Below are 26,800 nucleotides of genomic sequence, written 5' to 3'. Positions count from 1 at the left end.
GATCTGATCCCCTTTCTCTTGTATATGTATGTACAGATGGTTTTAGTCTGGCAAGCTAGGTTATCATACTGCAAGTTGCTTTAGGTTGAGGCATTGGGTGATGAGGTTTCGGTGGAGTATGATACTAGATCCAGGTACTATCATTTGAAGGAATGATTTCCAAGCTTGTTCAAATCATGAGTTTGGTAGAATAACGTTAGTCATTCAAATAACATACGGTGAGTAAACATGCGCTGAAGTACTAGATACTTACTACTTACGCGCGGCTTCTCACCCGCAGAATATGAAGGGCCGAACATGCCCCAAGTGAAGAAAGCCAACATACCCAGATTAACAATTAGGCACTTAAATAACTTATAACCATCATATGAGAGTTTCATAAATTGAAGTTGAGGCTATAAATACCCCGAGCGGTAAACATGGCAGAATATCGATAAGGACATTTTCCGATAGCCAACTCTCCCCAAACACTCGACTACATGCCGTTAGTTTAGCCTCTTGGAGGTCTACAGGCGTATAACACCGCTTCTCTGTGACATCCTTCTCCTCCTGAACTCACCCATGCACCGTGCGACACCCACCCCTCGGTCATTCCATGGGACGACAAGACAACGCGCTGCAGTGCTATCTAACTGCAATAATTAGCGCGCTCCTCTTATTATTCATAGTCTGCGATTCGACAGTCTTTGCATACACCGATAATCCTAATGACCTCAATGCCGAAAACGATCCGAACCTCCGAGGAGCGATCGTGAGCGACGGGGCTGGACTCCCACTTGCGCTTGACTCGTTCAATGGATTGGAGATCCGAGACAGTGTAGAAGAAGACGGGGAGTCCAATGGCCTCGATTTGGTGCGCCGATACCCGAATGCCGCGAAATCGTTGGGGAACAATCAATTCGTGAATACCTCGCTCGAGATCGGTGATGTGCAGTGGTTCTACCTGCCTTCGACCGTGGTGAATGGCAAACACGCCAGCAAGGGCATAGGACTTCCTGTATATGTGAATGCCACCGATGATGATGACACAAAGGACGAGTTACGGAAACGAGATGGCCTTGAGAAGCGATCGACAACGGTGTACCTGTCGCTTACGACGTGCAGCAAGCCCCATGCCAACAAAACGAATACTGAGGATGGATTCCCGCAGTTGCAGGTGTACGTCTCCAAGTCGCAGACGCTACAGGAGCCAGGACCGGGCCATGATGACTCGGATCAAGATGTATACACGGCTGTGGGAGGGTACGTGGGGATTGAGAAAGACACAGATAGCGACGTCTTCATTGGTGTTGCTGCGCCCAACTCGACTGATTACTCGGGAAGCTATACATACCAGCTTGCAGCCTCGATCGATACATATTTCCACAATGTCGTGGACGACGACCCTTTCCTATACTTTGTCGACGCAGATATGTCTGCCGCGTTACTGGTGACCAATAACCTGACACAGGCTGAGAAAGGCTCGGAGAATTATCAGCAATGGATGAATATGACGCCTCCATATACCATGTTTGCGCATAACATCAACAACACAGCCTTGGTAGGCTTGGAGCGATCATTCTGTGCACTTGATGCGCTTTCGCAGGTCGGACGGATCAGCAAGTCGGTTGAGGTTGGCATGACTAGCCGTGGACTTGGAAATAGACCGAAAGAGCAGTTCTACATTACTGGACTGAACCAGAGCTCGTCTTATAATGGCATTCTAGCAATGGTGGGCAACTCCACCACGTCAGGAAATGGCATTGTCGGCGGCGGAGGGCAGGTGTGGAAAGCAATGAATTTCACAACCAAAGCAGGTAAGAGACTCGCTCCAAACAAAAATGAAGTATCTCAGCTAACACAATCAGATGACAACTGCGCTGTCCTCTTCAACCTAACCTTCTGCTCAGAAGTAGCGTACGCCGTCCCCTCAAACCCCAAACTAAGCGTCGCCAAACTGCGCGAAATCTACGACACCTACGCAGCAAACTACTACCAAAACTTCAGCTACAGCCTCCAACAGGTCCAATGCAAAACAGACCAAGAAAGCATGTTCTCTCTCGCCGTCGACTGCGACGACTGCGCAACAGCCTACAAGCAATGGCTCTGCAGCGTATCAATTCCCCGCTGCGCAGACTTTAACAACAACGCCTCCTACCTAGCCGTCCGCAACGCAGGCCAGGATTTTATCAATGGGTCTTCCCTACCAGCGGATAGTCCATACAGACAACACGTTGCATCCAACACGTCCAGAAACACAATCATAGATACAATGATCAAACCAGGTCCTTATAAAGAGATCCTGCCGTGTGAAGATATCTGCTCGACGCTTGTTAAGGATTGTCCTTCTAAACTTGGGTTCAAGTGTCCCAGTGGGCGGTGGTTGAATGCTTCTTATGGGTATCGCAATTCCGATGGTGATATTACTTGTTCGTATCTTGGTGCGGCTTATCATTTGAGTCTTGGGGTGAGACTTGGGGCTGGTGGGGCTGGTTGGGTTGGATTGTTTAGTTTGGTTGTTATGGGTGTTATGTATTTGTTATAGTGTATATAGGAATGACACTGGTGATTTGGTCAACTATTCTTACAGGACTGAATGTATTTGGGCTGTGTTGTGTCTGTTTGGTTATAGAAAACTCTTCTCTATAATCCTCTTTCATACGCAACTCTATAACAATAGCTCGCATAGCTCAGTTGGTAGAGCGCGTGACTAGTAAGAGTATCCACCCTCGGTCAATCACGAGGTCTGCGGTTCAAATCCGCATGTGAGCATTTCTTTTTTGTCAGTTCTTTTTATTTTCCCGTTTGATTTCTTTCTTTTTACGATTAATTGTATTTGGATAACATGGATCAATTGTCTATTGTTTCTCTTCAGGGTTGTTATCTTCGTATACCCTTAGTGGGCACACGCTGCTGTTTGTCTAACCTATATTATGTACGCCGTCCAAGACCTATATACCACCATCAGAATGATGGCCTTCCAGTTCTTGCCCGAGGGCACAATCCACGTCCAGCAGTTTTTGGCCAGACCTGAGACGCTCAAGAGCCTCCGGATAGATCGCAGTTCGGGGTTACTCATATCCGGGAAACAGAAAGCGCCGGCGCAGGGGTAGGGAAGCTAGTACTGATATAAAAGGGCTCTAGCCTATCGAGCAAAAATCTACGAGCACCCTAATCTACTTCCTTGTTCCCATCCTGAGCTTGTGCGACTTCGACCTGGGTCTGGCATTCATATGTGGATGTGACTTTGGTGTGCATCCGCTTGAATGAAAGATGACGATTCTAGATCCAATGAAGCGTACATGAGGTATTCATTCCGTAAACTTGAAAGAATCACTGATCTTCTCTCTGTAGATACACACTCATGAACTCACTACAACAGCTGCGAAACCCCATCTATCTGTCAAGTCGACGCTAGACCCACCTTGGTCCCATTTCGAGATCTTAACGTCAACGAAAGGCTCTCTTGCCACTCCCCCGGATCACGACTCTCGAGCTTACGGAATCGCTGCGCCAGCCGGACGGTCACGTATCCAGCCTCTGCCAAAGCATACTGCTGGCCCAGACAGATTCGTGGACCACCATTGAAAGGAAGATAGCCCCATCCCGGCCGAATGGAGTCCCACCGTTCAGGCCAGAATTCATTGGAATTGGGTCCGTATAGATCCTCTCGTCGGTGAATTGAATACACGCTGTATATGACCATGGTGTCTTTCGGAACAAATACCGGTGATTGTGCATCAGGTCCACCGCCGACGGGGAGGCATGTATTGTTTTTTGCGAGCCTGGCATTAATTGGCACCACGGGATATAGTCGGAGGGCTATCGTGAGATGTTAATCTTTATACGTGTAGTTCCTGGGTCTAAGGGAGCAAAAACGGACCCTCGTTCACGCAATATCGGAGATATTTCATCTGGCGCAGATCTTCATAGTTGGGAAGACGGCCATTGAGCGCACTGTTGACCTCATCCTGCAGTCTTGTCCATGCCTCTTGGTGTTTGGCCAGCAAGAAAAATAGGTTGCTCAGGAGACCGGCGGTGGTATCTCTACCGGCAATTAGGCCATTGATTAGCTCGTCCCGGATTTGGCGCCTGTCGTTGGTCTGGCCACCCGCTCGTTGACGACCCGATACTTTTGTTTCTATCCAAAGTCACCGGTAGCAATGGGATCTGCGTCTCTCCGTTGCACTGCATCATCAATGATCCTCTCGGCAAACTGATGACAGATCTTAAAGCTTTGCGTTGCTTTGCGGTCAAAATGGAGGACGCGCAGGGAACCCCAACCGGGACCGCATGGTAATTGCCTCCATGGCATAGTTGAACGCCTTCGCAACCTCAAAACCGGAATCGCTATCAGGGTGTGATCTTCTCAGTGTATGAAGGGAATGTCCGAACAAGAACTCCGTTGCAGACTCCAAGGTATACGAGAAGAACAGCTCTTGTAGGTCAACTGTGGCCCTTGTGCGTGAATACGATGTCCAACTGTGAAGTCCTGAAACTGTTGCGAAACGATGGCCTTCACATTCTCAGGCTCGCAGGTGATGATGACCGAGCGTCCAAGTCGTTTGTCAGCTACTGTGTTGCCGAATCGCTGGAAGGTACTGTGGTTTGTTTCAAGGATTCGGTGTTGTTTGGCCGTTCGAATGTTGGAGAGAATTCGCCTAAGGTTGCTGAACATGCCCTTTGAGGGAACCTTTGCCGCTGGTTGACAGCCATGAAGGCTTATAAAACGGCGTTGAGTGAGATTGCGTTGGATGAGTCTATACGCATTATGAATGACTAGTGATACCGCAACTCCAACAAGGAGGACGAGATAATTGGGGTATTGCATGGTCTTAACAAGACAATGACATTGACCGCAAAACGATGGAATCTAGTATAAGGAACCATTAGCCACCGTACTATCTTAAGGGGTGCTAGGATTTGACCTAAAGCGAGATAAATTATCGCAAGTCTAGCAGGTTGATAACATCGGTCACGTACACTGATAGCCTGGTGTGAAGTGCTTGCAAGGAAACCAGAATATGCTAAATCAATTTATGTTTCGCGTGGAATAATCGTACGGCGCATTTACGCCTTCAATCAGCATCGTACATATGAAATGAAGCAAGGGGGCTACTAGTACCCCGTCCGCTTACTGGCCAGGAGATATACCTTATATTAAACACAATACATTACAGCCGTTTTTATACAGTGACAGGAGTGACCTCGTACTGAGGCTGCAACCCAAGCTGCGTTCACCGAAGACGGATTCTTTCGAACGGGGGACATCGCTCGTAAAGTCGGGGAAGAGTATGTTCTTGAGGGACGGGGGGAAAGCGACAGTGAGATCTGACTCTCGGCTCTTTGCCCCATCTCAAGCAATTATACTAACATTGTACTCTTTGTCAGTCATAAAAAATGGCACTTACAAAGTTTCTCTGCTCGAGGTAGAGCAGCAGCCACTCAATCTTCCCTTTATCCAAGAAGCATGCATCGTGTCTGTGTTGGATTCCCACAATGTCTCCCGAGTGGCCGCTCTCGGATGATTCTGACCTTTTTGGTAGCGTTGAGCTGTGTAATATCGACGCATGCAAACCTACAGTACGATCCCGGACTTGGGATGCAGCTGGTAAGTAGGCCCGAGAGCATGAAATTATTCGTGACGGGAATCAGGAACGCACGTCGGATAAAGCCCTGTTGAAGCGACAACGACTGAATGAGGCAGGAAGAAGGTGTCCGTAACTTTTTGCACGATAGATTTACCTCCTAAATAACGTCTAAAATCCATCTGGCTATCCAGCATGACATTCTTTATGTCTTGCCATTAATCTAGTTGTTTAATGTCTATTATGGAGCTATGTAGATATAACAAGATACCGATGACAAGATATAAAATAACCTCCAGTGGTATAAGATAAAGTAGACAGCCAGACATGATAGTGCCATCCATACTCCAGTGTAAAACATAATAACTGTACAACAAGATCTAACGTTAACGCCAATATAAACAAAAGAACCAAATCACCACTCCAAATCCTTCCTCCCCTTATTCCCATTTCCATTCACTTTAACCTTCACATCATTTCCTTTCCTATTCCCATTCTTATCTCCTGCCCCCTTCTCCTTCTCATCACTTTCAACACCCCGATCCCCCCACCTCCCCCTCCAAACCCCAATCTCCTCCCCCCACAAATCCCTCACACAAGGATCACAAGAACTCCCACAACAATCACCGAGCCCAGGCGGCGGAGGCGGATCATTATAGTCACGCTCTGCAGCGCGGAGGAGTTGTTTCTCGCGTGTGCGCGTGAGGCGGCTTTTTTGGAGGGTTTTGAAGAGGGGGGTTTCTGCTGGGGTATAATATGGTTCTGGTGGTGGAGGTGCAGGCGAGGGTGAGGATGAGGGTGTTGATGAGAAGGTGAATGGGGAGAGGAGAGTTGTTAGAAGGGTTGTTGGGGTGTAGGCTGATGGTTTGCGGTCTTCTGTTGCCTTTTCTTTGTCTTGCTCTGTGGTTGGGGTTGGTGATATTACTTGTGTCTCTGAGTCTGGATATTTTTCTTTAGAGGTATCTCCTGATTTGGTGATAGGAGTAGTGAGGGAGGTTGATGTTGAAGCGGAAGCCGGTGAGACAACCTGAGGTTGTGTATCGATGCTCATTTTTTGATATATGGTCAAAATAGAATTGGATATAGATATCACAGCATAGAAGAGTAGATCATGTAAAGAGCAATTGATCCAATCTCTCAAATCATTAGCATCGAATCCTCATTGGATATCATATTGAATCCGACAAACCACAAGTCCAGAGTCAAGAACCATGCCATTCAAAATATTCGAAGAATAGACAGTACCGCTTTGCTTTTTCTTGTGTTTCAGGAAAGATCTGGATAAAGTGAAGTTGAAGTTAAATATGAAGCCGATTCTCGGGGCCGGGTAAGAACTTCTCGGGCGGATAATCCCCGTTTCCTGTTCGTTCCGATGTTTATACTGTACTGGGCGTCATACTTAACTTGACTTTATACTACTTACACCCTTTCCAAGGTAGCTGTTCAAGTCTAATTTGTGCTTAATTTAAGTTCTGTGTAAAGTAATACATATAGCAATGATACAGCCTTATAAAGGTAATCTGTGAGGTAACTCAGAAAGATAACGCCGTAATAAACTCCCATGGTATAATGCAAGAAACAAGAATCAAAGAACCAAATCACTTTTTCTTCGGCGTCAACTTCGGCGACCAAACATTCCCAAGCCCAGACCTCCTAGACCGATTCCCAGAGGATCCAAACCTCGGTGTTCCCCCAACCTGATTCAACAACCGATGCGCCGCAGGCGTAAGCATCTTCCCCTGCTTCCCAGTTCCATTAGAAGTAGAAGCAGAAGTAACAGAGCCAGGAGTCCTCCCAGAACCCAACATGGGACTACTAGCGAAGCGCGGCGTATTCGAAACAGGCGTTTTGGTCATCCGCGCAGCCTTCTCGGCGCGTTTATTGCGCGCAACACGATCGACCATGCGATGATGGAGGGCTTCGCGTTTACCAGTTTCGGATAGTTGGAATGGGTTTGGTGTTTTATCTGCTTGACCTAGGAGGCGCCAGTCTGCTTCGTAGTCCGACGATCCGGGGTTGTAGCTGAATGGTTCAGGTTCGGGCTCGTCTTCATCGACGAAGGCATAGCCGTTTACACGGGGTGTTTCGCCTCCTGCCGTGGACATGGCTTCCGATTCATTCAGGCGGGGTCGGCCGGCTATGGCGTCTTGGATTACGGAGAGAGAAGGGGATTGTGGGATTGAGTCTGCTGCAGCTGCGGCTTCGGCGTCTAGAAGCCTTGTGTTTTGATAGAGGGTTCGTTTTGGGCCGGCGCGGGACGAAAGTTCTGCCTTCTGGGGGAGGGTTTCGTGTGTATCCTCTACCGACGAGGGGAGGAACATGAGGGTATTATCCGGGCGGGTCTTCCACGAGTCTGGTTTCGCAGGGCGAGCATCTAAGTCTGTTTTTATGGCCGGGCCGTCTTGCTTGATCAGGGCCGTTTCGGGATTCCCGCCTTGTGCTGTGATGCGCTTTGTTTCTTGGTTGTGGTGGGCGATTTGGCGAGCCGAGGGGACTTTGTTGCCGGTCCAGAGCCAGGGGTATTTTTCTCTGCGTTTGATATTTTGCTTGTCGATAACTTTGTTAAAGGACTCGTTATCTTCGCTGGTGTATTTTGCCTGGAAGCCGAGGAGGCCTATGTTCGATACGTCGGGGACGTTTTGCTCCTGAGCATCTGTCGCTGCTGTTGATGTCGACACGACAGACATGGGTGTATCGCCTCCCCAGCCATGGGGTGTTTCATCAGGTCGACTGGATGGGAAATGCTGTGGCGTGCCCGCGGAGTCCGTCTTTCTCCTTGCGTTTGAGCCTGGTGTGGGCGTGCGCATAACATCTGCCAACTTCTTCTTCGAGCTTGCGATCCATGCTTTATCTTTTGATTCTAGCGCATCCAGGTACTCTTGCTTGCTTTGGGTTTCGAGTAATCCTGGGAAGAAGTCGCGAGCGATGATGTGGGATAGTGTACTGGTGTAGACATCTTCGTCGAGGACAGTCGCGGGGCGTTTAATCCGTTTCGGAGGTGGAGGAGGTGGCATGAGCTGGCCATCTGGGCGCTTGACCAGCTCCTGCGAAGACGACATGATTGTTCAGTTGAGTTGAAGTTGAGGAAGAGAAAGGTGAGATAAGATAGGGATCAGATGACATCTGGGCTAACCGCTTTGGGCTATACGTGTCTACTACTTTACGTTCACCGCAAGTCAATGCCAATGGCTGCATTGGAGCTTAAGCTCCTCTAAAAGGAAATCTATAGCGAATGTTCCCAATCCATATTCCCTCCAGTTCCTTTTTCTCTCTTTTCCCGAATCCCCTCCAAGACACCAAATCGCTGATCGCCGAGAAATGCAGATGAAAGAACGACCACAGCTGAAACCAAAACAAACGGAAAATATGGCACACAGACAGGTTAAACAGACAGGTTAAAAACACAAGGAAAACACGGATCGTGACTCGTAGACCACAAAGGGTCAGGGGAAGCGAGAGTTGATACCCTCGATAAGACGCAAGGGGTGAAATGACCAAGAAACAGGAGCGAGAGATAAACCATCACTTCTAGTGAGCAGTGGTAGGGAAGAGAGAGTAAGATGGATTTCTGCTCTTCTTTCGGTTGGGGTTTTTAGGAGGAAGAGGAGGCAGCGGGGCCGCGACTGGGATCGATCGGTATTCCACCTCCGAGGTGGATTTGGTCCGGTCGTGAACGGATGGAGACATGGAGTCTGCATACTCGGCATTTCCGAGGAGGTGCGCCTCGGCCAAACTCTTAGTTTGGCGATGGTTGGAAGATGAAGTAGGGCGGGCCAGGGCTTCGGCGGCAGTCAAACGGTCAGTCGGCATCAGCTCGCGGCTGCTGGACAGGCTGTGAATGAGCTCCGGTACACTGGTGGTTGACACCGAGGAGCGGTGCTTGCGTGCGATGGAGGCCGCGCGGGAGAGCATCAAGCTCTCCTGGGAGTTGCACTTGCTGATGGGGGAGAAGCTGCTACGGGGAGAGATGGGGTTGCCCATCATGCCCGAGAAGGGATAGTGACGATCTGATTCTCCATCAGTTGCCAGGTACTCCTCATACAACGGTTCGTGGGAGAGTTGTTTGCCAAGGGATGATGGCAGGATCGAGGAACTGACTGGGAAATAGTCACCGGGCCGAGCAATGTACTCTTGTTCATAATCGCAAGGAGTGGCGACCGAGTGCGGCGGTACCGACTGGGCAGGACTAGGATCTAGATCCGGCGTGGGTAAAGCTGAGGTGCTCAACGGGCTGGGCTGGAGGTGTCGGGTCTTCTGTGACAGCCAGGGACCGTCACTGCAGGCAACACCGATCTGTGGACGGGCTTCGTCCAGGGATGTGCGTGACCAATCAAAGTTGGAGGTGGATTCGGCTGCATGCTCATAGCAGTAGTCGATATCTGCATCCCACGAGTCGTACATTTCATCATCATACGAGAATTGACGCACGCTGGAGGTCGGGGGCGATGTCACCTGCACCCGGGCTTCGGGAGTGTGTTGAAGATGCTGGGGCAGAGTTGGCGAACCAAGTGCCTCGGAGAACTTTCTGGACAACTCCTCGGCCACATTGATCGACAGTGGAGCCTTGGGCTCACTAGACCGTGTCTTGGTCCGAGGACTGGCCTGGGAAGTTGAGCAGGAGGGAGGGCATCCCATACTAGACTCGGGGCTGTCCCAGTACCGGGTTCCTTCCTCCTCCTCTTCCTGGACGTCCTCCAGATCATAGTGGCTGCTCATGGACGAGGTTCTGGCACTATCATCCGTGGGCTCGGGGCTGAAGAACCGGGTTGGCTGTGCAGATTGCAAGCATTCCGGATATGTCGTGGCAGTGGACAAGCCTAGGATCTCATCAATGGCCCGAGGAGCCGGCTCGGCAGTTTCAGGTGGAGGAGTCTCCGGAACCGCAGGCGGCGGGGGAGTGGTAGGGCATGAACGGGGATATCGAGAGACGGGCCGGGAGAAGTTCTCGGTGACACGAGATTCTCTACGTGCATGGCCACGGTACCCATCTGGAGAAGCCGGTGGGCTGACACTGGGAACATCCACGGTGGTGGCAGTTCCAAACGCGGCCAGGTCTTCCGTGGAGAAATTGCGGAAATGAATGTCCTCGGCGCGGATGCCTTTAAGATCGGTCTGGGGCCGTTGAGATGCACGGATGGCGGAGAATTCGGTGACGAGATCGTTCTCACGGGTTTGATCCAAAGACTGGAATTGCGACGGGTTGGTATGAGTCAAGTGGTGGAAGTCGAATGGGTCTGAGATGATGCTCTTCAGACGTTCATCTGCATTGGGTCAATTGAGTCCACGTGCTTGATAGCTCGGCACTTACGATTGTCCGTATGGCGGGCTCGACGGCCAAACAGCTCTTTCTCAGTCCTTGGCCTCTCCCGATCCACCTCGTCTTCCTCGTCCAGCGTGGCGACGATGTTGATCTTGCTACCTTGACGACGCAGAATGCGACTTCCGCGCGCCAGTAAGGACCGTGAGGGCTTATCCTTATCAGCACGCATGCCCAGCGATGAGACGGTTCGCTCATCAGACATTGACCCTTCCGAGGTCATGGATGAACCTGGGGATCGGCGTGAGGTTGTCGAGGTCGAGGTGGTGGTGTTGCTTCTCGAACGGCCACTGAAGACTGATAGACGCTTTGGACTATTCACATGAGCTGTTGACCTCGACCGGATATGAGCCGCATGCTCTGGATGCTCATTAGAAGAACGAGTGGATGGACGGTCAATATCATCGTCCCATTGGCCCTTGGCCGGGAAGGGAGCAAAGGTCGACATTGTGAAGACCAAACATCTGGAGATCCCCGTGGGTAAAAAGGAGGGAGAGCCGGGAGATAAATGAAGAGAGACTCGATACACGGCTGGTTCAGGGGTAATTTATGATCTGGTATTGTATTGTATTTATTTTATATTTATTTTTACCTTTTTTGTTTATTTTCATATTTCCTTTTTTTTTATACATTTTATATGCTCTTTGTTATATATTTGCTAGTTATACAATGCGAGCTACCGCCATACATCAGACACAGTCGACCTATACAGACTAGACAGAATGCTGGAGGGTATAGGTAGACCAGTAGACCACGGAACAAGAATCCCACCATCACGGAGCCGAAACACAACGGTTCTAGTGCACTTCATGGCCCAAGTGAACGTGTGAGATTGTGGGGAACAAGACTTGCACTAGGCCACTTCTGGCAGGTATCAGCGTATTGATACGCCCGGTACGTATCCCAATTCACCGGGCTGATATACTTGTAGACAGTAGACTGTTAAAGTTAAGTTATGATTCTATAGAGGACTTGTGGATGATATAGATGTAGAGATATAGATATAGGAGAGTATCCTTCATGTAATCAACTCAAGTGGAGTGTACCGGGTTCTCATATCCCACAGAGCATAATTCACATTTATATTCCACTTTTCCACTGTCAATTCTTTTTCTGTTTCAATTTCGGACAATATTCCTTCCAATTTCCATATCCTTGCGTAAAGCCCGAGACCAGCCACGAAGCGCCTTTCCCCGCGTCCCAGCGGAGCCTCGGTCAACGGTTTTCATCTCATGATAGTCTAGTGTTTTAGTTCGCTTTTTGAGTAGGGCTTGGAACAGACCGATCGCAATCTACGGAATTCGGCAGTGGGGATCCATAAAGTCTTTGTATTACACTTACCCATGTGCTCGGCATATGTTCTTACATACATCCCTGTCGATAGCACGAGCAAGGATCTAATCGTATTCGGGTTCGTTCCTGTCTTTTCCTCTTCCTGTTCCTGTAGGGGATGATCGGTGGGGGCTGACGCCCTCGGAGGGTGCCGTTCCCCTATCTCTCTGTACATGTAAATCTAGTGAGAAAGGTAAAACAACTCTCAAACTTCCGAAAGCTGAAGAATGTGAAATGTGTTTCCCTTACATGAACTTACATGATGTTGAAACGTTGTCTCAGTAAATGGTATGTGCATGTACATATACCTAAGGTAGTATTCGGTGCTACATCTACTCTACTGTCACTGCACACTGCATGTATACTGTATTGTACTGTAAATCCAGTGGAGAGATCCGAAACAAAAGACGGGACTGGTATTGCGCTAGTATTGCGGGACTCCTGACGATCTCGTCTAGAAGTGTCTGCGAGTACCACGAAGTACACCACGTAGTGCTGACAGTGACCAGGTACATATGTGTACCGGTACATGCAGGTACACAGTACCACAGTACATATAACTTAGGCTATATGCTTCAAATGCCTACTACTAGGCAGGATCATAGTTTACTTCTATACTCTTATACTTTTCACTATCATCCCAATTTAGAAGGTCCAAATCTCCACCGGCGGTTCGCGTCTACGATGATCATCTCGTCATCGGCGAACAACCGAGTTCTCGGGTCCAAGCGTCTCACGCCTCGTTCCCACAAGTCCAGGCCAGATCTGCAGAAATAGAAGATGCCCCGAAATTGGAGGAAGGATGAGCATTCCGAGACAGAGAGTACAGCTTTGTAGTTTTACTTTCCATATTTATTTTTAGCGATTCAGCCCTAGTATCTCCAGATGAAAAATGAGAAAACCTTGACTCAAACCATAACAGTCTATGTCAGAGCCTAGAAGCCGAAGCTAGAATACCCCCTGGAACTCTCGATAACGTTACACCCAAGGTTCGAGGCACGTTTCGCTTTGACTTTGGGACTATGTATCAGGTCTAAGCTAATTGTTGGTTCGAGCTCAAAACGCGAACGCGTTCGGTGTGCTCCCCTGACCACTTGCCGAGATCGACATGTCTTCGCTTGGATGGTTTTGATTTTACAGTGCAATATGACTACAGTATTATTACGACAGTCGATTGATCAATATCGCCAAGCAGTTCTTTAATGTTCTGTATGTAACCTGCCACAAGGCACGTACTAGGTCATACAATCGCTGCCTAGTGCTAACTAGTAGAATTTAATTTAATTATTGGACAGCTAACGGTCGCTTATCTGGGTAAAGTATAGCGTATAACTTATCGCCCGTTAGAACCACCTGTGGAGTTTTGATGGGGGCAAAATAACACTATCGACGTAAGTGCTGGGGCTAATCCCATTAATAGCCGCAATAGTCGTCATGCTTTGAACAAGTCGGCTGTTCACTATTTATGCCACTATGTGCGACTATGGAAGATCCTGTTGAATGTCGAATGTAACCTGGCATTGATCGGTGGACTGGCAGGGATTGTACGGCTGTGTGCCCCTGTTGTTTGTGCAGGGTTCCCTTTCAATGTTTGTGTCCTTTGAACTGGTCATTTTCATATATTGATACATCGGATCGGACTATTGCATCTACTAGTTGAGCCATCGCCTAATCTACTGTGAGATTAAAGAAGTTCTTTCCATTAGAGGTATAGCCTATACTGTGTATTAGACATTAAGCTTAACGTAGATCATATCCTTTCCATAACGCCAATTCCTTTTGTCTCACTCCCATCAAATAAGCCACCCAGTTGCTAGCTTGTACATTAGCGTTGTTTGCTTGACGATGAAAGGGAACATACTCAAATTTAAGCCCTTAGAAGTGTCATTTAGATGCTGACAGCGTCCAAGACAGGCGTGCTAATATCAACTCCACCAACTCCTCCAATGTCGCTGTCCTGCTCACGCTTGCCAAGGTTAATCAAGCCAAGGACACTGCCGTCACCGTTTTTGTTACCGTTCTCGTCACCGTCGGTGATCAGGGTTTCATCACGCTTTGTAACCGTGTCAAGAAGCCCGCCAAGGAGGTCGTCACCGTCGTCGTTGTCAAAACCGAGCAGAGTTTCCTCACGCTTGCGAAGAAGTCCGCCAAGTATGTTATCATCAAACAGCGTGTCATCACGCTTTACAACCCCCTTAGATGTCTTAATAACCTCGCCAATTTCCTTGTCAATGTCGTCATCCGCGATATCTCCACGCTTGCGAAGACCAAGGTCGAGCGGGCCACTGTCGCTGTCATCGACCGTCTCACCGTTGCCATCACCACGCTTACGCATGTCAATGATGTCAAGGAGGTCGCCATCGCCGTTACTTCCATCGGTCAGGGTTTCCTCGCGCTTGCTAAAACCAAGGAAGCCCAGACCGAGCTCACCGGCATTGCTTTCCTCTTGCTGCTCATCGCCACCATCCCTGTCGATCAGGGACTTTTCACGCTTGACATCATCACCATCTTCCCGGGGGATGAGGAGGGTAGGGACGCCGATACCAGGAGTGACACCGTCAATACTGACATCCTCAGAACGCTTGGGGATGTTGTTGACTGAAACCTGAGGGAGAACATCGAGGTTATCGACGCCCAAGCTGTTGACATGCACGTCTTCGTCGCGCTTGGAGGCAGGTGCAGCGACGACTGTCACGGCCAGCAGGGCGGGAGCTGCGAATGCGTAACGCATTGTGATAGGATGCGACTAGTGTATATGTTAGATGCTGGACTGGATTGGGTTGCTGTATAGGCCGAGCTAGTCTCTACCGCCTCCTATATACTGGGCTGCACTCACCGACAAGGAACTGGGTGTAATGTAACTTGCTCAAGTCTGGCAGGGAGGATGGATGAGTGGGTGGATAGTCTCCACGGCCAGGGTGTTAAGTACCTGGCTCTGGGGTGATGTTTGCGGCATGGTAACTGACGTGCTCCAGGAACTGTCATGATCAGGACTGGTTGTGCCCACTTAGCGCTAGTTGAGTAGGCATTTTTAGTGAGTGTAGTGGCTAGGTGTCAGGTCGATGACATATGAGTACATGCGCTAGATTGGATGCCCACTTGTGGTAATTTAGTTCAATTGGATGTTGCAGTAGGGATGTGGAGTTATCTGAAGAGACTTGAAAAGATAGACTCCGATGACTCAACTTGTGCTGTAGTGTTCTCCAAATGCAGATGGAAGAGAGGTACTATAGAGATGGGTGTTGACGATCACTAACTGTTTTAGCGGTGAACCAACCCTTGGCGGCATCCATTGATATCATCTGTTCACCCGATCCTACGCTGGCCTTGGTCGTCGATTTCCCCTTGATTTACACGGGATAAGTAAAATGCGGAATTGAGAATAGAGGATTATATATTTGTTCAACCCCATCCGTTGGATAAGAATAAAAATTACAACGTAACTGGCTGGTGTTTAGATATATATACTCCTGCAAATCAAGCTTAACCGTATTAAGGTTACGTCGCAACCTTGAAGAACCAGGGGATGCTCAAACAGTAAAAATTCGAAACTAATTGGAAAATATCGCAAGTTATACTGTTTGGTCTAGATTTATAAGCATACCATGCCATGGGATCTTATCCTTCTTGCCTGAAGAGAAAGTCTAGACTAGTCCCTCCCTTGTTTTAAGAGTGAGGAGAAGGTAACCTACCTGATGAGCAGATGGTAATTAGTGACAACATCAGGTGCGGACAACGTAAGACGAGTAGACAATATGAATGAATAGAAGAGGAGCTGCCAGTCCCACAAAAGGACTAGTCTATGTTCCCTATTTTCGATTTGACGGTAGCGCATTCAAAGCAAAAATAGTAACAAGACTAGGGCGGCCCATGCAATTAGGAATATAACCGCCCCAATCATGGACAGTGAATTTGTTGGACCAGCGTGGACACCGTTGGAGCTCCTTGTTGCACCGATAATGCTTGATTTCACTGCTACTAGAGTGGTGAGTTTGACTAAAGAGAACAAGCGCCGACGAACCTCTTTTCCGGACCTTTGCTTCAAATTTTCGTTTCTAGAAGAGAAAATAGCTAGATTTCGTAATTCCAGAGACAAAGATACTGAGTTACTTACGCTCAGGATAAAAGACCAACACATGCCACAGTACTCGAGATGCTGACAGCCCATGTGATGTAGGTATGAGAGCGTTCAAAAGTATCTCTGTCACTGCAACCAGACAATCAAAACGAAAGGCAAACACCGTTTATATCCTCTTACTGTGAAACAATTTCTATAGTCCGCTCTGAATCCCCAATGCAGTTAGCCTGATCACGATACCATAAGGTCTTGTTTACCAGACAGCTGCATGCTCATCGACTATATCTCTGTCTATGACCTCGCTCAGATATAATCCATGGAATTTAATCTCTCATGGTATACTGTGGTAAACCAAGCCAGGGGTGCCATACATGCCGTGCTAGGAAAATCAGTGTAAGTCAGTATTCCAGGGCAATGTCAGACTCAAACTGTCATCTAGTAATCGAGGGTCTATATACGAGTGATACTGCTGGACAGCAGGTACTAATCAATGCAATACAAGATGATCCCATTCATCAAGCTAGTGATGAAAGCCACAAGGACCATGATGTCTATCATCTATCACCGTTATTCACCTTTGTGTCAATGACCAAATCTTCCAAACGACAAGCTTCCTTTCCAAAGCATATTCATGGTCTAATCTCCCTTATTATCAAGTTGCCACGCCAACCAAAACCTGACAGTGACAGCTCCAGAAAGCGAGAAAGCATTGATGGCCAGCATCGCCCCGGTGGATTAGCAACTCTCGGGAACCTCCATGATACAGCAGATTTACAACTCTCTTCGGAGAAAGCAGTATGACATGGCCTTACGAGGGGTCAATTCAGCTCTTAATAATCCAATTCAGGCAAGCACTAGATCATTCTCATTGAGAGACCCAAATAAATTGAGTTCGTTGATGCATACACACGGTGCTGCTGCATTGCTTGAGCTCTGTGGAGTAGAGCAGCTCAAGCCAAGTTGGTTTTGACATGTTCAACACACTCAGAAATACAGTGGTAAGATGCGAATTCATCCTGTTGGTTAATACTACAGCTAATATCTTCAAGCTTTTGGGTTGTCTCAGAAAAAAGAACGGTTTCCAGAGGTTATGATCGACTTCCATTATTAGATGACTTATTAGATGACTCCCACACTTTTGACAGATCTTCTCGGGTTTTATAAAATCAACTAGTGAAAATGACTGCGACATTTTGCAATCTACAGTCTGATATTAAGAAAGCTGTTCTCCAGATGTATTACAGTGGCCATGGAAATTGACTCGGAGCTCGAGGAATTTGCTCGCGGACTTTTCGCTAACTTTCCCTTCAGCATTGGAACATGGAATGGAAGTATGCGACACATGCCAATGCGAGCCGGCACAACTCTCGCTACCATGGATATTTCCACATTTATACCTCCATCGAAGCATGCAATTTTTGTAACAACTATCGCTGCGCTCACATTCTGGTCAACAGTCTCCCGGGGTCACACCTGAAATCTTCTACGAACCACACCGCCATCTCTAGTGAAAGATACCCAAAAGACCAATACTTCAAGATCCAATCTCTAACCAAACAACTGGCAATTGACATCTGCCGATCCGTCTCATTCAAGCTCGGTCTCGCAGGACATGGGAAGAGATGCAACCAAATCATCGAAACCGTCCAAACTAATACCCTCTCTATCTAGCTGCAGTGATAGGTGGATACCCGAGTCCAGTGTGCGTCTGCGCTATGAGATGTTTGAATATCCTTAGTCAATATTGGGAATTGGTGATGCGCTGTTCTTGTGGGTTTGTTACCTAAACAGAAGGGTCTGGTGCATTAGGGTAGACATTAGACATTGTCTCACTTGCAGAATGGACTGGTATTTTACATGTCGACATATCCGCTGTGGATAATGTATTCTAATTACTCTTGATTTGTGATTGTGAAAATTTGGTCTAGAATGTATTGTAGGGCTACGTGGGACTCGACTTGTGCATGTTTAACCTACTAACTTATAAATTAACGTTAAATCCCTCTACACACAACAGAGGCATACTAAGCAACAGAATAAGCACAGAATATTACACAGTATTATAGTATTATAACATTATAGTACTAGAAATAATTAATCTCCCTTAGCACTACAAAAGTAAGACCAGAGCCCCAATCCCACGCTGACATCTCCCTAGTCCTGCACAGCCATGCATCGCGCATCAACCTGCATAACACCCATGTCGGACCGAGGTAATTTATAAGTTAGTTACATAGCCCCATAGACTAGTCTAGGGTTAGTTATAGTACAGAATAAATCCGACCATTGAGCACACGAGCAAAACCAACACCAACATAGCCAGCCCTTCTGTCTGGCCCGTACATAGTATAGTACAGTATACCCTACCAGGATGACTCGGACCATAAGATATTAACGTTACATCCACTACAGCTGAAGTCTGTTAAGCTCTCTTATCTCGGTAAACATTTGCACGGACATCCACCAGATCTGACGCATGTGCCGTTAACTGTCATTTGGCGTTTCTCGCTTGTGGGCTCGGACATTTAATTTGCGGGTTTAATATATTGATCCTTGTCCATGTAGTGTGTCTAGATCTGGTCTCAGGGATCTTCCGATGGAAGTCCGACAGTGTTTGTTTCTGTTTCTGTTTCGTTATGGTTTTAGATGTACAAGCTCGGTACCGAGGTCCTGTGGCTTTGTGGCGTTGGGATTTGTTACATCGTTCTACAGGGATGTAGGGTATGTAATGTTAGAGTAATGTTTTACTTTTGCATACTGTCTTAGATGGTCTGGTGCGAGGGAAGAATGCATTTTTGTAGAACGATCAGGCTAATAATTACACATGGAAGAAACCCCGTCTGCTGAACAAATATCGGAGGTAAGTATCAAATGAGATTGAATGCCATCCCATCCCTCCCTAACGCCTGGGAAATTGGAAATTGAAAATCAAGAGGAAAAGAAAACAGAAGTAAATGTAATATGGCAAATCAATCCTGCATCTCGGTGTCCTCGGCAGGCTTGGGCTCTTCCTCGCCGAACAAGTCATCGTCGTTGTCAGCGGGCACCTCCTCGTCCTCATCATCGTCATCCGCAATGCGACGAGAAGCCTTGCCCCGACGACGGGGAGCAGCGTCTTCCTGTGCAGGCTCATCATCGCCAAACAGGTCATCCTTGTCTGCGCCCGGTGATGCAGGCTCATCGTCCGAGTCCACAACCATCTCACTGCTCTTATACTTGCCCTGGTTCTGACTTTGAGCCTTTCCACTCTGAGCCTTGCCCTCAGAGCGACGTCCCAGACGACGACGCTTCTTGGGTGCCGCCTCGCCCTCGCTCTCAGCGGCGCTGCGAGCAGCATCGCCATCCTCATCGTCGGCAATAAAGTCGTCTCCACCCTTCTTCTTGCGCTTGGCGGCGGGCTTCTTCTTGCGCTTGACTTGCTCACCGGTCTCGGAGTCGGCGGTCAATTCGGCTTCCTCACGAGCGCGCTCATCTTCGGCACGCTTGGCGGCATGGCGCTGGACCTCTTCGACCATCAATGCACGCTCTTCGGCGATGCGCTTCTTGCGCTCCGTCTCAACTTCTTGCGCCTTGCGCAGCTCCTCTTCGCGGATGCGCTGTGCTTCTTCGCGGGCTTCACGTGCTTGCTGGAGCTTTGCGGCGTTCTTCTCCTCGTACTCCTTCTGGCTCTGCATGGCTCGGTCGAGTTGCTTGCTGATTGTGCGACCCATGTTTGCTCGCTGCTCTAATGCGGCGCTGGGGTATGGCGGGTTCTTCTCCTTGGAGAGACGCTCGAAGGTTTCAATGGCCTCCTTGAGACCATCTGCGGCTTCCTGGACGTCCTGGAGGGTCTTCTGGGTAGGTTGAAGACCGTAAGCGAGAGAGGCGATCTGGTTCTGGACGAAAGCGACGTTGAACTGCAAGTGAAGTTGCTCGGGAGAGACGGCGCGGGCACGCTGAGCGTAGTCCAGTGCTGTCTTCATGGCTGCCAAGTTCGCTTCTTGCTTGCCTCGTAGCCACCATACACGGCCGAGACAGGCCAAGATTTGCACATCGCGGGCACGATCCTTGGCTAAAGCAGCCTCGTAGTGCTCAATTGACCGCGAGAACTGTCTAAGCTCCGCAAACACATGGCCCAGGTTGAGGTAGACGCTGGGGTCTTTGATTGTGTCGCGGATCTTGGACAAGATTTGCACAGCAGCACTGTGGTCTTTCTTGTCGTCGATGAGAGCGATTGCAATACCTTGAGCAGCGTACGCATTCTTGGGGTCCAACTGCAGCGCCTTGTCGAAGAATTCAACCGCACGCTGGTAGATCTTGCGGCGCTTCTCCTTCTCCTGGTCAGTGCCGCGGCGCATGTCACGAGCGGCAACGAGATGCACATTGCCCATTCCGGTCAACGCATACCGGTCATGCTTGTCGTAATACTGCAGCGTGTGCTTGAAGTGACGTTGCTCGCCATCTTCAGCAATGTTGGCAACTCGCTTCTTTGATTTGCTGAGGTACCATCCAAACAGTGCACGAACTTCCACGTCTGTATTTTCAGCTTCGTAAAGCTGGGCGATCTTCTTGGGGCCCTCTTCTGTGGGGCTTTCACGCAGAGCGATATAAGTCAGGCGCGCGCTGGCCTCCGTGTAATCACTGTGACGCTCCAAAACACCTTCGTAGATCTTCTTGGCTTCGTCCCACATATCAGCTGACTCGTATGTTCGTCCCAGGTTGTAGCTGATTGTTGTGATGAGCGCGTCGGTGTCAGTGCCATCTTCTTTGCCCTCGGATTGCACACAAGCGTTCAGCGCGGACTGGAACATGCCACGAGCCAATGCTATTTTCTCGTTCTGGTACAGGAAACAGCCCATGTTGTTGAGAAGCTGGGGCGGCAGACTCTCTCTGAGAGCAGCATTCATTGAGTCCTCATCTTCGATGCCCTCCGGCCGAGCGTCTTCGGGAATGCTAGCAATTTGGATCTGCTCCAGTTGGGTCAGGCACTGCATGCTCTTATCTGGAGCCGTGCTCTCATAGAGACGAGAAAGGTAGACTAAAACGGACTCATCAGGCGAAAGCTTTTGCTTCTCATCCTTCCACATGGAGCGCACAGATTCCAAGAGAGTGGTGGCCCGCTTGATCTCAGTCGATTTGTCTTCCTTGCTACCGGATTTCTGAGCGGCGAAGACCTCTTCCGCATGAATTGCACCTAGAAGAATCATCGCCTCCGGGTTCTTCGATTGCTGGACAATCTTCTCCAGTCGGAACTTGGCACCATCGAAGTCCTTGTTCGAAATCTGCATCTGCACAGCGCCGAACTTGGCAGGAAGGTAGCCCTTGTCACCTCCACCACGGGCCTGGTCGGAACGGTTGTAGAACTCGGCAGCACGGGTAGCATCGCCTTCGTAGTGTGACTTGCGGCCAAGGAGGTACCAACCGTCACTTGCAATAGGCATGACATCTGTATGTTCAATTGCCTTGCGTGCCAATGTCTCGACAGTCGGGTATTGTTTGCGCAGGAGGAAGTAACTGGCGAACAAGGAGCAGGTCATCGGGTATTCCTTGTCCAATTTGAATGCCTTTTGGGTGTATTGAGTCATGGCTACCTTGTATAATGAGCCAAACATAGGGTCGGTGGTGGCTCGGCGGGAGCTGTCGTAGAGGTAATATTCTGCGAGGAGGATGTTGGCAACCTTAGACTCGGGGTTCTGCATAGCAATTTGTCAGTTACTGTATATTAATCCAAGGCTGACAGTCGCAAGCTTACCAGAGACAGTGATCTCTCCCAAGCTATCTTGGCTTGATCCTTGAAGCCAAGTTGCCACAAGCAGCATCCAATACCAATACGTGGGTCTGGGTCTGTGAGGTTAGGCATCTTAACCAGAGCCTTCTGGTATCCTTCGAGTGCTTCCGCGTATCTTCCCAGCATGTAATGAGCCCGAGCACGTCCCATGACAGCCATGATGTTCCGGCCACCGAAGGCCTTGGATGACTCCTCGAAGCATTTCAGAGCCTGGCGCAGGGATTCGACTCGTTCGGAGGTATCGATGGCGCCCGGTCGAACAGCACGGGGAGGGTATAGCGATGCGCGGAGGAGACAGAGGACGCCACGCGCCAGGAAGAGAGGTGGATAAGCCGGGTTCAGACGCGATGCCTCGTTCAACGTTGAAGTCGCCAGTTGGAGGTAGTGATCCTTCGTCTTTGCTTCTGAATACAGTTCTCCATCTGGTGCGACTCGCGGAGCATATCGGCTCTTCAGCATGAGGAGCCAGCAGACCCAGCCCAGCAGGCCGAGTTTCTCCTTTGTTGCTCCGTGGGCTACAGAGGCTAGACCCTTGTTCAAGATATCGATAGCATGATCGAACTGCTTTCGCTTCGCATAAGCGAGCGCAATTATCACCCAGAAGTTTTTGGCCGCTTTTTCATTTTCCAGAAGGGTGCAAAGCTCGGTCGGGTCGTCGGGGAGCTCAAGCAAGCTGACTTCGACTTCACTGTCGAAACTGGATGCGGGAATATCGATGGCATCGGGGATATCGGAAAAGCGAATGTTGCTCAGGGGGCTCGCGGAGGAAATGGGGTCTCCGTTCAGGCCATTGGAATGGCCATTTTCGAGAGGCGCCATCTTGGAGGCGTTGGGAGGGATGAGGCCACTTTGCGAATGAATGTAGAATCGTTGGAGCTCAACTCATGATCAGGTGAAGCGGTCCATCAAAATAAGGTCAAATTTGGGTCGAACGAGGTTAGCGACCCCTAAGTCGGAGAAAACGCGAAAGTGAGGCTCGGAGGTTAACAGCGCGGCGATGGAGAAGTTGAGAATTGAATCGGAGTGGCTGGCCCGCACCGCCACATCAGCCACATTTGAACAATAAATGCCATCTTCAATAGCAACAACAAAAGGGACAATATAAATGAATATGATTATAGATAAGACCTAATAGAAGTGTCCTTTACTGATTCTAGGGGGATATCTAGGTACGGCAAGTCCAAAATGTCCAACTCACAGCCAGCTGGTGATGAATTTGCAAATGAGACCAAGACTGAGGAGAACCGCAAAGATCAAACCAAGCTCGATCCAATGGTGCAGACGAACGTAGGACTCTACATAGCCAGCCGATGCAGCAACTGCCTGTCCATCTACTGCGTTATCGGCCTTGATCGAATCAGCCAATTCGGTTGGGAAACGACCAGTTTCGAAGTACTGATCCATGAGTTCATCCTTCTCGGCCCAACGTTGTGTCAGCCAGGCCTCAAAGTCTTTCTGGTCATCGAGAGGGATCTTGGAAACAGCGAGACGTCTCCAATGCATGTTGACCGAGGTTGGCGGTCGTCCTTGGAGGAATGTGGAGCGGAGTGTGAAGTATTTATCGGGGTAGCTTCCTTTACTACAAGCAACCAACTGTGAGTAATAGTGGGGAGAAGAGTAGAGAAAGGAACATACGGTGGCCCTTCATAGGCGATGGTGCAATCATACACCCAATCTACGGTTCCTCGTAATTGCTGGAGACAGAAGAACAGCCCCGTAGAACGCGGAAGAATCTGATGCTTGAAGGACGGCAGATCCATTTTCTTTCCAAATGCGTCACTGCGGCCCTTTGTATTGGTGGACAGGTTTGTTCCCTCGGGGAAGATTAGAAGCCACATTGGATCAAACTGTGGGCGGGCTGAGTTAGATCCAGTGAGGCGTGTCTTCAACTTTTCCAAACGATGCTGAAGCCTTGGTTTGTCAGACTGCCACTTGCGAGCCATGAAGATGAAACCGTAGAACATCATGCCCGTGCCCACGATGGGAATATACTTTAGCGACTCCTTTAAAATGATGAAGATGCGGCCGTGCATCGTGTTTGTATATGCAACCCACCAAAGGTAGATCCAGTCGGTATAGACCTGGTGGTTCGAGATCATGACTAGGCGTTCTGGGAAACATGTCTCTAGCAGTCCATCTTTCGAGAGATGAATTTGACCACGGACACTGGCATCACCACTGACCCGGAAGAGCGTTGGAGAGGCCCATTGAGTAGCAGCCGTGATGACCAGCCCAAAGCATTGTTTTGTGTATGCCATATATGAGTAGTACCAATATTTGTTGATGAAATATAGCGGCGAGCCGATCACCTGTGTCGCGCAGATGGCCACACAACAACAGTTGAACCATGTTGCCAGCAACAGGGAGCGCAGGACCTGCATGGGAACGCCATGCTTGAGACGGGGCTCCGAGGGCGGTTTGGTGGAAAGTCTTTGAAGCTCGTTGGTATCTGTGACTGGGTGGCGCTGTTGACTCTCGGCTGATTCCATGGTAGAGAGATCTGGGATCTGGAGATCCGGAGATCCTTGAAGCTGGAGGAGTCAGATCAGAGCTTCTGAGAGCTGAGGTTTCCGATGCGAGGGAAGCTCGGAGCCCACGCGATATGAAGGGGTCAGATGTGGATATAGGGACGACCAACGCGTCAGATAAAGACTAGAGACTAGAAATTAGAGGACAAAATGATCAATGACCGGAAGGCCGGGAGTGAGAATACAATGTGGGCTCGGACTTAGTAGATCAGGACCCGTGACGACCCAACCCTCGCAACGTCACTCCCAAGGCGGTCAACTATTTACTCCGCCTAGCTCTCCATAGCTCTCTCTCCCCAGTGTTGGATCCTTTGCTTTACCAAACTTACACTTGCATCCCATCTGGACAGTCGGGCTGAAAGATGGCGCATTGATGTGAGCGCCAATAAACCCAACTCGAGGTCTTCTGGCTGATACGCATGACTTGGGTAGGCCTACCTTCTTTACAATGCAGCGCATCTTCCGCACTTCTTTTCGCTGCTTCTCCACATCCATTCCGCGTCACGAGATCAAAGACGTTGGCGCTTTATCTCAGCGCCTGATACCAAAATACCAAGGTGTGGGTCTTTTAGGGTGACCTGAATGGTCATCTTCTTGATGCGAGGCTGATTCTCTTAGAATCTTGTGATGGGGAGCTCCTATCTCTTCAGTGGCCGGCACCGCCACGCAACATCTTCCTGGTGCGCAAGGATTGCGCCCCAGCTGTGACCGATTCTTTGATTGAATTCGTCAAGTAAGTCATAGCTTCCTTGAGTGATTGCATAGGCTCATTTTCTCAGTCATATTTCCTCCGCATACCCATCCATCCGAGTTATTCTCGAGTCGAAGACCGCCGCCGAAGTACATTCGTCACTCTCTTTTCCAGTCTATTCAGCCTGCCTCGACGAGAATCCAACCGCATTACATGAGAAAGTTGACCTTACGGTTACTTTAGGCGGGGATGGCACTATATTACATGCCTCCTCGCTTTTCGCAACCTGCTCAAATGTGCCGCCCGTCTTGTCGTTTAGCATGGGCACACTAGGCTTTCTGAGTGAATGGAAATTCTCAGAATTCAAAAGAGCCTTCCGAGAGGTCTACATGTCTGGGGCTGGGGCAGGAGACCGCACCCCTGCGCTTGAGAAGTCCACAGGAACGGAGTTGTCAGGGCATGAATCCGAGATGGGCCCAACTGGATGGTCCTCTGTTCGGGGCAAATCTATGGGCTCAACACGCGGGGCACGCATTCTTATGCGCAATCGGTTGAAAGTTGGGCTCTTTACCGCCGACGGCGCCGAGACTACCCCAATCCGGACCAAAACAGACCAGGGTCAGGGGGTTTATGTGATGAACGAGCTCCTCATCCACCGTGGCAAGGAACCACACTTGGCAGTGGTGGATGTGTTTGTTGGTGGGCGCTTCCTGACCGAAGCAGTGGCTGATGGCATTATCATCTCCACCCCGACCGGGAGTACTGCATACAGCCTCAGCAGTGGGGGGAGCATTGTGCATCCGCTAGTCCCAGCCATTCTCTTGACGCCGATCTGCGCTCGTAGCCTCAGCTTCCGTCCATTGGTCCTCCCCTCCAGCACGCCGATCACACTGCGACTCAGCGAGAAGAACCGCGGGCGCGAACTTGAAGTCAGTCTGGACGGGGTCAATCTGGGCCAAGGGATGGCAGTTGGCATGGAAGTTCGAGTTTGGAATGAGGAGATGCGTCATGGCGAGAATGAATGGCAGGGTGGTGTACCCAGCGTTATGCGGAGAAGTGTGGGCTGTGAGGCCCACGAAGGGTGGGTTGGAGGGCTGAATGGATTATTGAAGTTCAACCATCCCTTTGGAGAGCTATAAACACAATAAGACAATAATTGTAGCATATGCGATCACTATGAAAAATATCAACATTCATCTCCCATGTTCCTGTTCCGTGAATCTCTCCCGTGATTGGCAGAGGCTTGTTTTCTGTAGATGAACGTCTCCATCTCAGGGGACCCCTTTCACCTTCTTCCCCCCACCAACTTCACCTTTCTCTTTCGCTTTGATCACTGCGTTTCGTTGAGCATCCTCGCAGTGCGAGGACGGCTCCGGATTATTTCTCTGGTATGATCCTTGTCTTTCTACCCCTCCCATTGCAATGCACTCGATGCCTTGTTTGTATATGCATCAGACCAAAGCTGGGCCTGTGCCTGTTCCTGTACCTGTGAAACAATCCCCTGGACTAACTGTGTACTA

General features: G+C 49.3%; 8 protein-coding genes across 8 annotated transcripts; 2 read left to right on the top strand and 6 right to left on the bottom strand.

Moving 5' to 3' along the window:
* Positions 1-561: 561 nt before the first annotated feature.
* On the top strand, positions 562-2,575 carry PENARI_c023G12535 (MID1 family protein; the record flags this gene model as incomplete). Its single annotated transcript, XM_022635629.1, has 4 exons — positions 562-568; positions 669-1,796; positions 1,848-2,446; positions 2,570-2,575. 4 exons carry the CDS (start codon positions 562-564, stop codon positions 2,573-2,575), a joined length of 1,740 nt encoding a protein of 579 aa, XP_022484612.1.
* Positions 2,576-3,150: 575 nt separating this feature from the next.
* Positions 3,151-6,618, bottom strand: PENARI_c023G03898 (uncharacterized protein; the record flags this gene model as incomplete). Its single annotated transcript, XM_022635523.1, has 4 exons — positions 3,151-3,261; positions 3,404-3,801; positions 3,863-4,120; positions 6,195-6,618. 4 exons carry the CDS (start codon positions 6,616-6,618, stop codon positions 3,151-3,153), a joined length of 1,191 nt encoding a protein of 396 aa, XP_022484622.1.
* A 547-nt stretch (positions 6,619-7,165) lies between these two features.
* On the bottom strand, positions 7,166-8,626 carry PENARI_c023G10890 (splicing factor ESS-2 family protein; the record flags this gene model as incomplete). The annotated part of the gene is made up of 1 exon (XM_022635610.1): positions 7,166-8,626. One exon carries the CDS (start codon positions 8,624-8,626, stop codon positions 7,166-7,168), a length of 1,461 nt encoding a protein of 486 aa, XP_022484526.1.
* Positions 8,627-9,095: 469 nt separating this feature from the next.
* On the bottom strand, positions 9,096-11,332 carry PENARI_c023G07866 (uncharacterized protein; the record flags this gene model as incomplete). Its single annotated transcript, XM_022635572.1, has 2 exons — positions 9,096-10,828; positions 10,876-11,332. 2 exons carry the CDS (start codon positions 11,330-11,332, stop codon positions 9,096-9,098), a joined length of 2,190 nt encoding a protein of 729 aa, XP_022484540.1.
* Positions 11,333-14,104: 2,772 nt separating this feature from the next.
* Positions 14,105-14,947, bottom strand: PENARI_c023G01675 (uncharacterized protein; the record flags this gene model as incomplete). The annotated part of the gene is made up of 1 exon (XM_022635493.1): positions 14,105-14,947. One exon carries the CDS (start codon positions 14,945-14,947, stop codon positions 14,105-14,107), a length of 843 nt encoding a protein of 280 aa, XP_022484578.1.
* A 4,316-nt stretch (positions 14,948-19,263) lies between these two features.
* Positions 19,264-22,880, bottom strand: PENARI_c023G06081 (putative RNA polymerase II transcription elongation factor (Ctr9); the record flags this gene model as incomplete). The annotated part of the gene is made up of 2 exons (XM_022635547.1): positions 19,264-21,966; positions 22,026-22,880. The coding sequence occupies 2 exons, from the start codon at positions 22,878-22,880 to the stop codon at positions 19,264-19,266; spliced, it is 3,558 nt and encodes a 1,185-aa protein (XP_022484626.1).
* A 375-nt stretch (positions 22,881-23,255) lies between these two features.
* Positions 23,256-24,550, bottom strand: PENARI_c023G00633 (lysophospholipid acyltransferase family protein; the record flags this gene model as incomplete). The annotated part of the gene is made up of 2 exons (XM_022635479.1): positions 23,256-23,640; positions 23,697-24,550. 2 exons carry the CDS (start codon positions 24,548-24,550, stop codon positions 23,256-23,258), a joined length of 1,239 nt encoding a protein of 412 aa, XP_022484591.1.
* A 487-nt stretch (positions 24,551-25,037) lies between these two features.
* Positions 25,038-26,436, top strand: PENARI_c023G01983 (NADH kinase POS5; the record flags this gene model as incomplete). The annotated part of the gene is made up of 4 exons (XM_022635500.1): positions 25,038-25,146; positions 25,208-25,322; positions 25,369-26,361; positions 26,430-26,436. 4 exons carry the CDS (start codon positions 25,038-25,040, stop codon positions 26,434-26,436), a joined length of 1,224 nt encoding a protein of 407 aa, XP_022484634.1.
* Positions 26,437-26,800: the final 364 nt, after the last annotated feature.

Source organism: Penicillium arizonense (genome assembly GCF_001773325.1).
Source record: "Penicillium arizonense strain CBS 141311 chromosome Unknown PENARI_contig023, whole genome shotgun sequence".
In the NCBI taxonomy this organism is placed as follows: Eukaryota; Fungi; Ascomycota; class Eurotiomycetes; order Eurotiales; family Aspergillaceae; genus Penicillium; species Penicillium arizonense.
The sequence above is the reverse complement of the archived record's forward strand: the minus strand, read 5'-3'. Positions and strand labels throughout refer to the sequence as shown.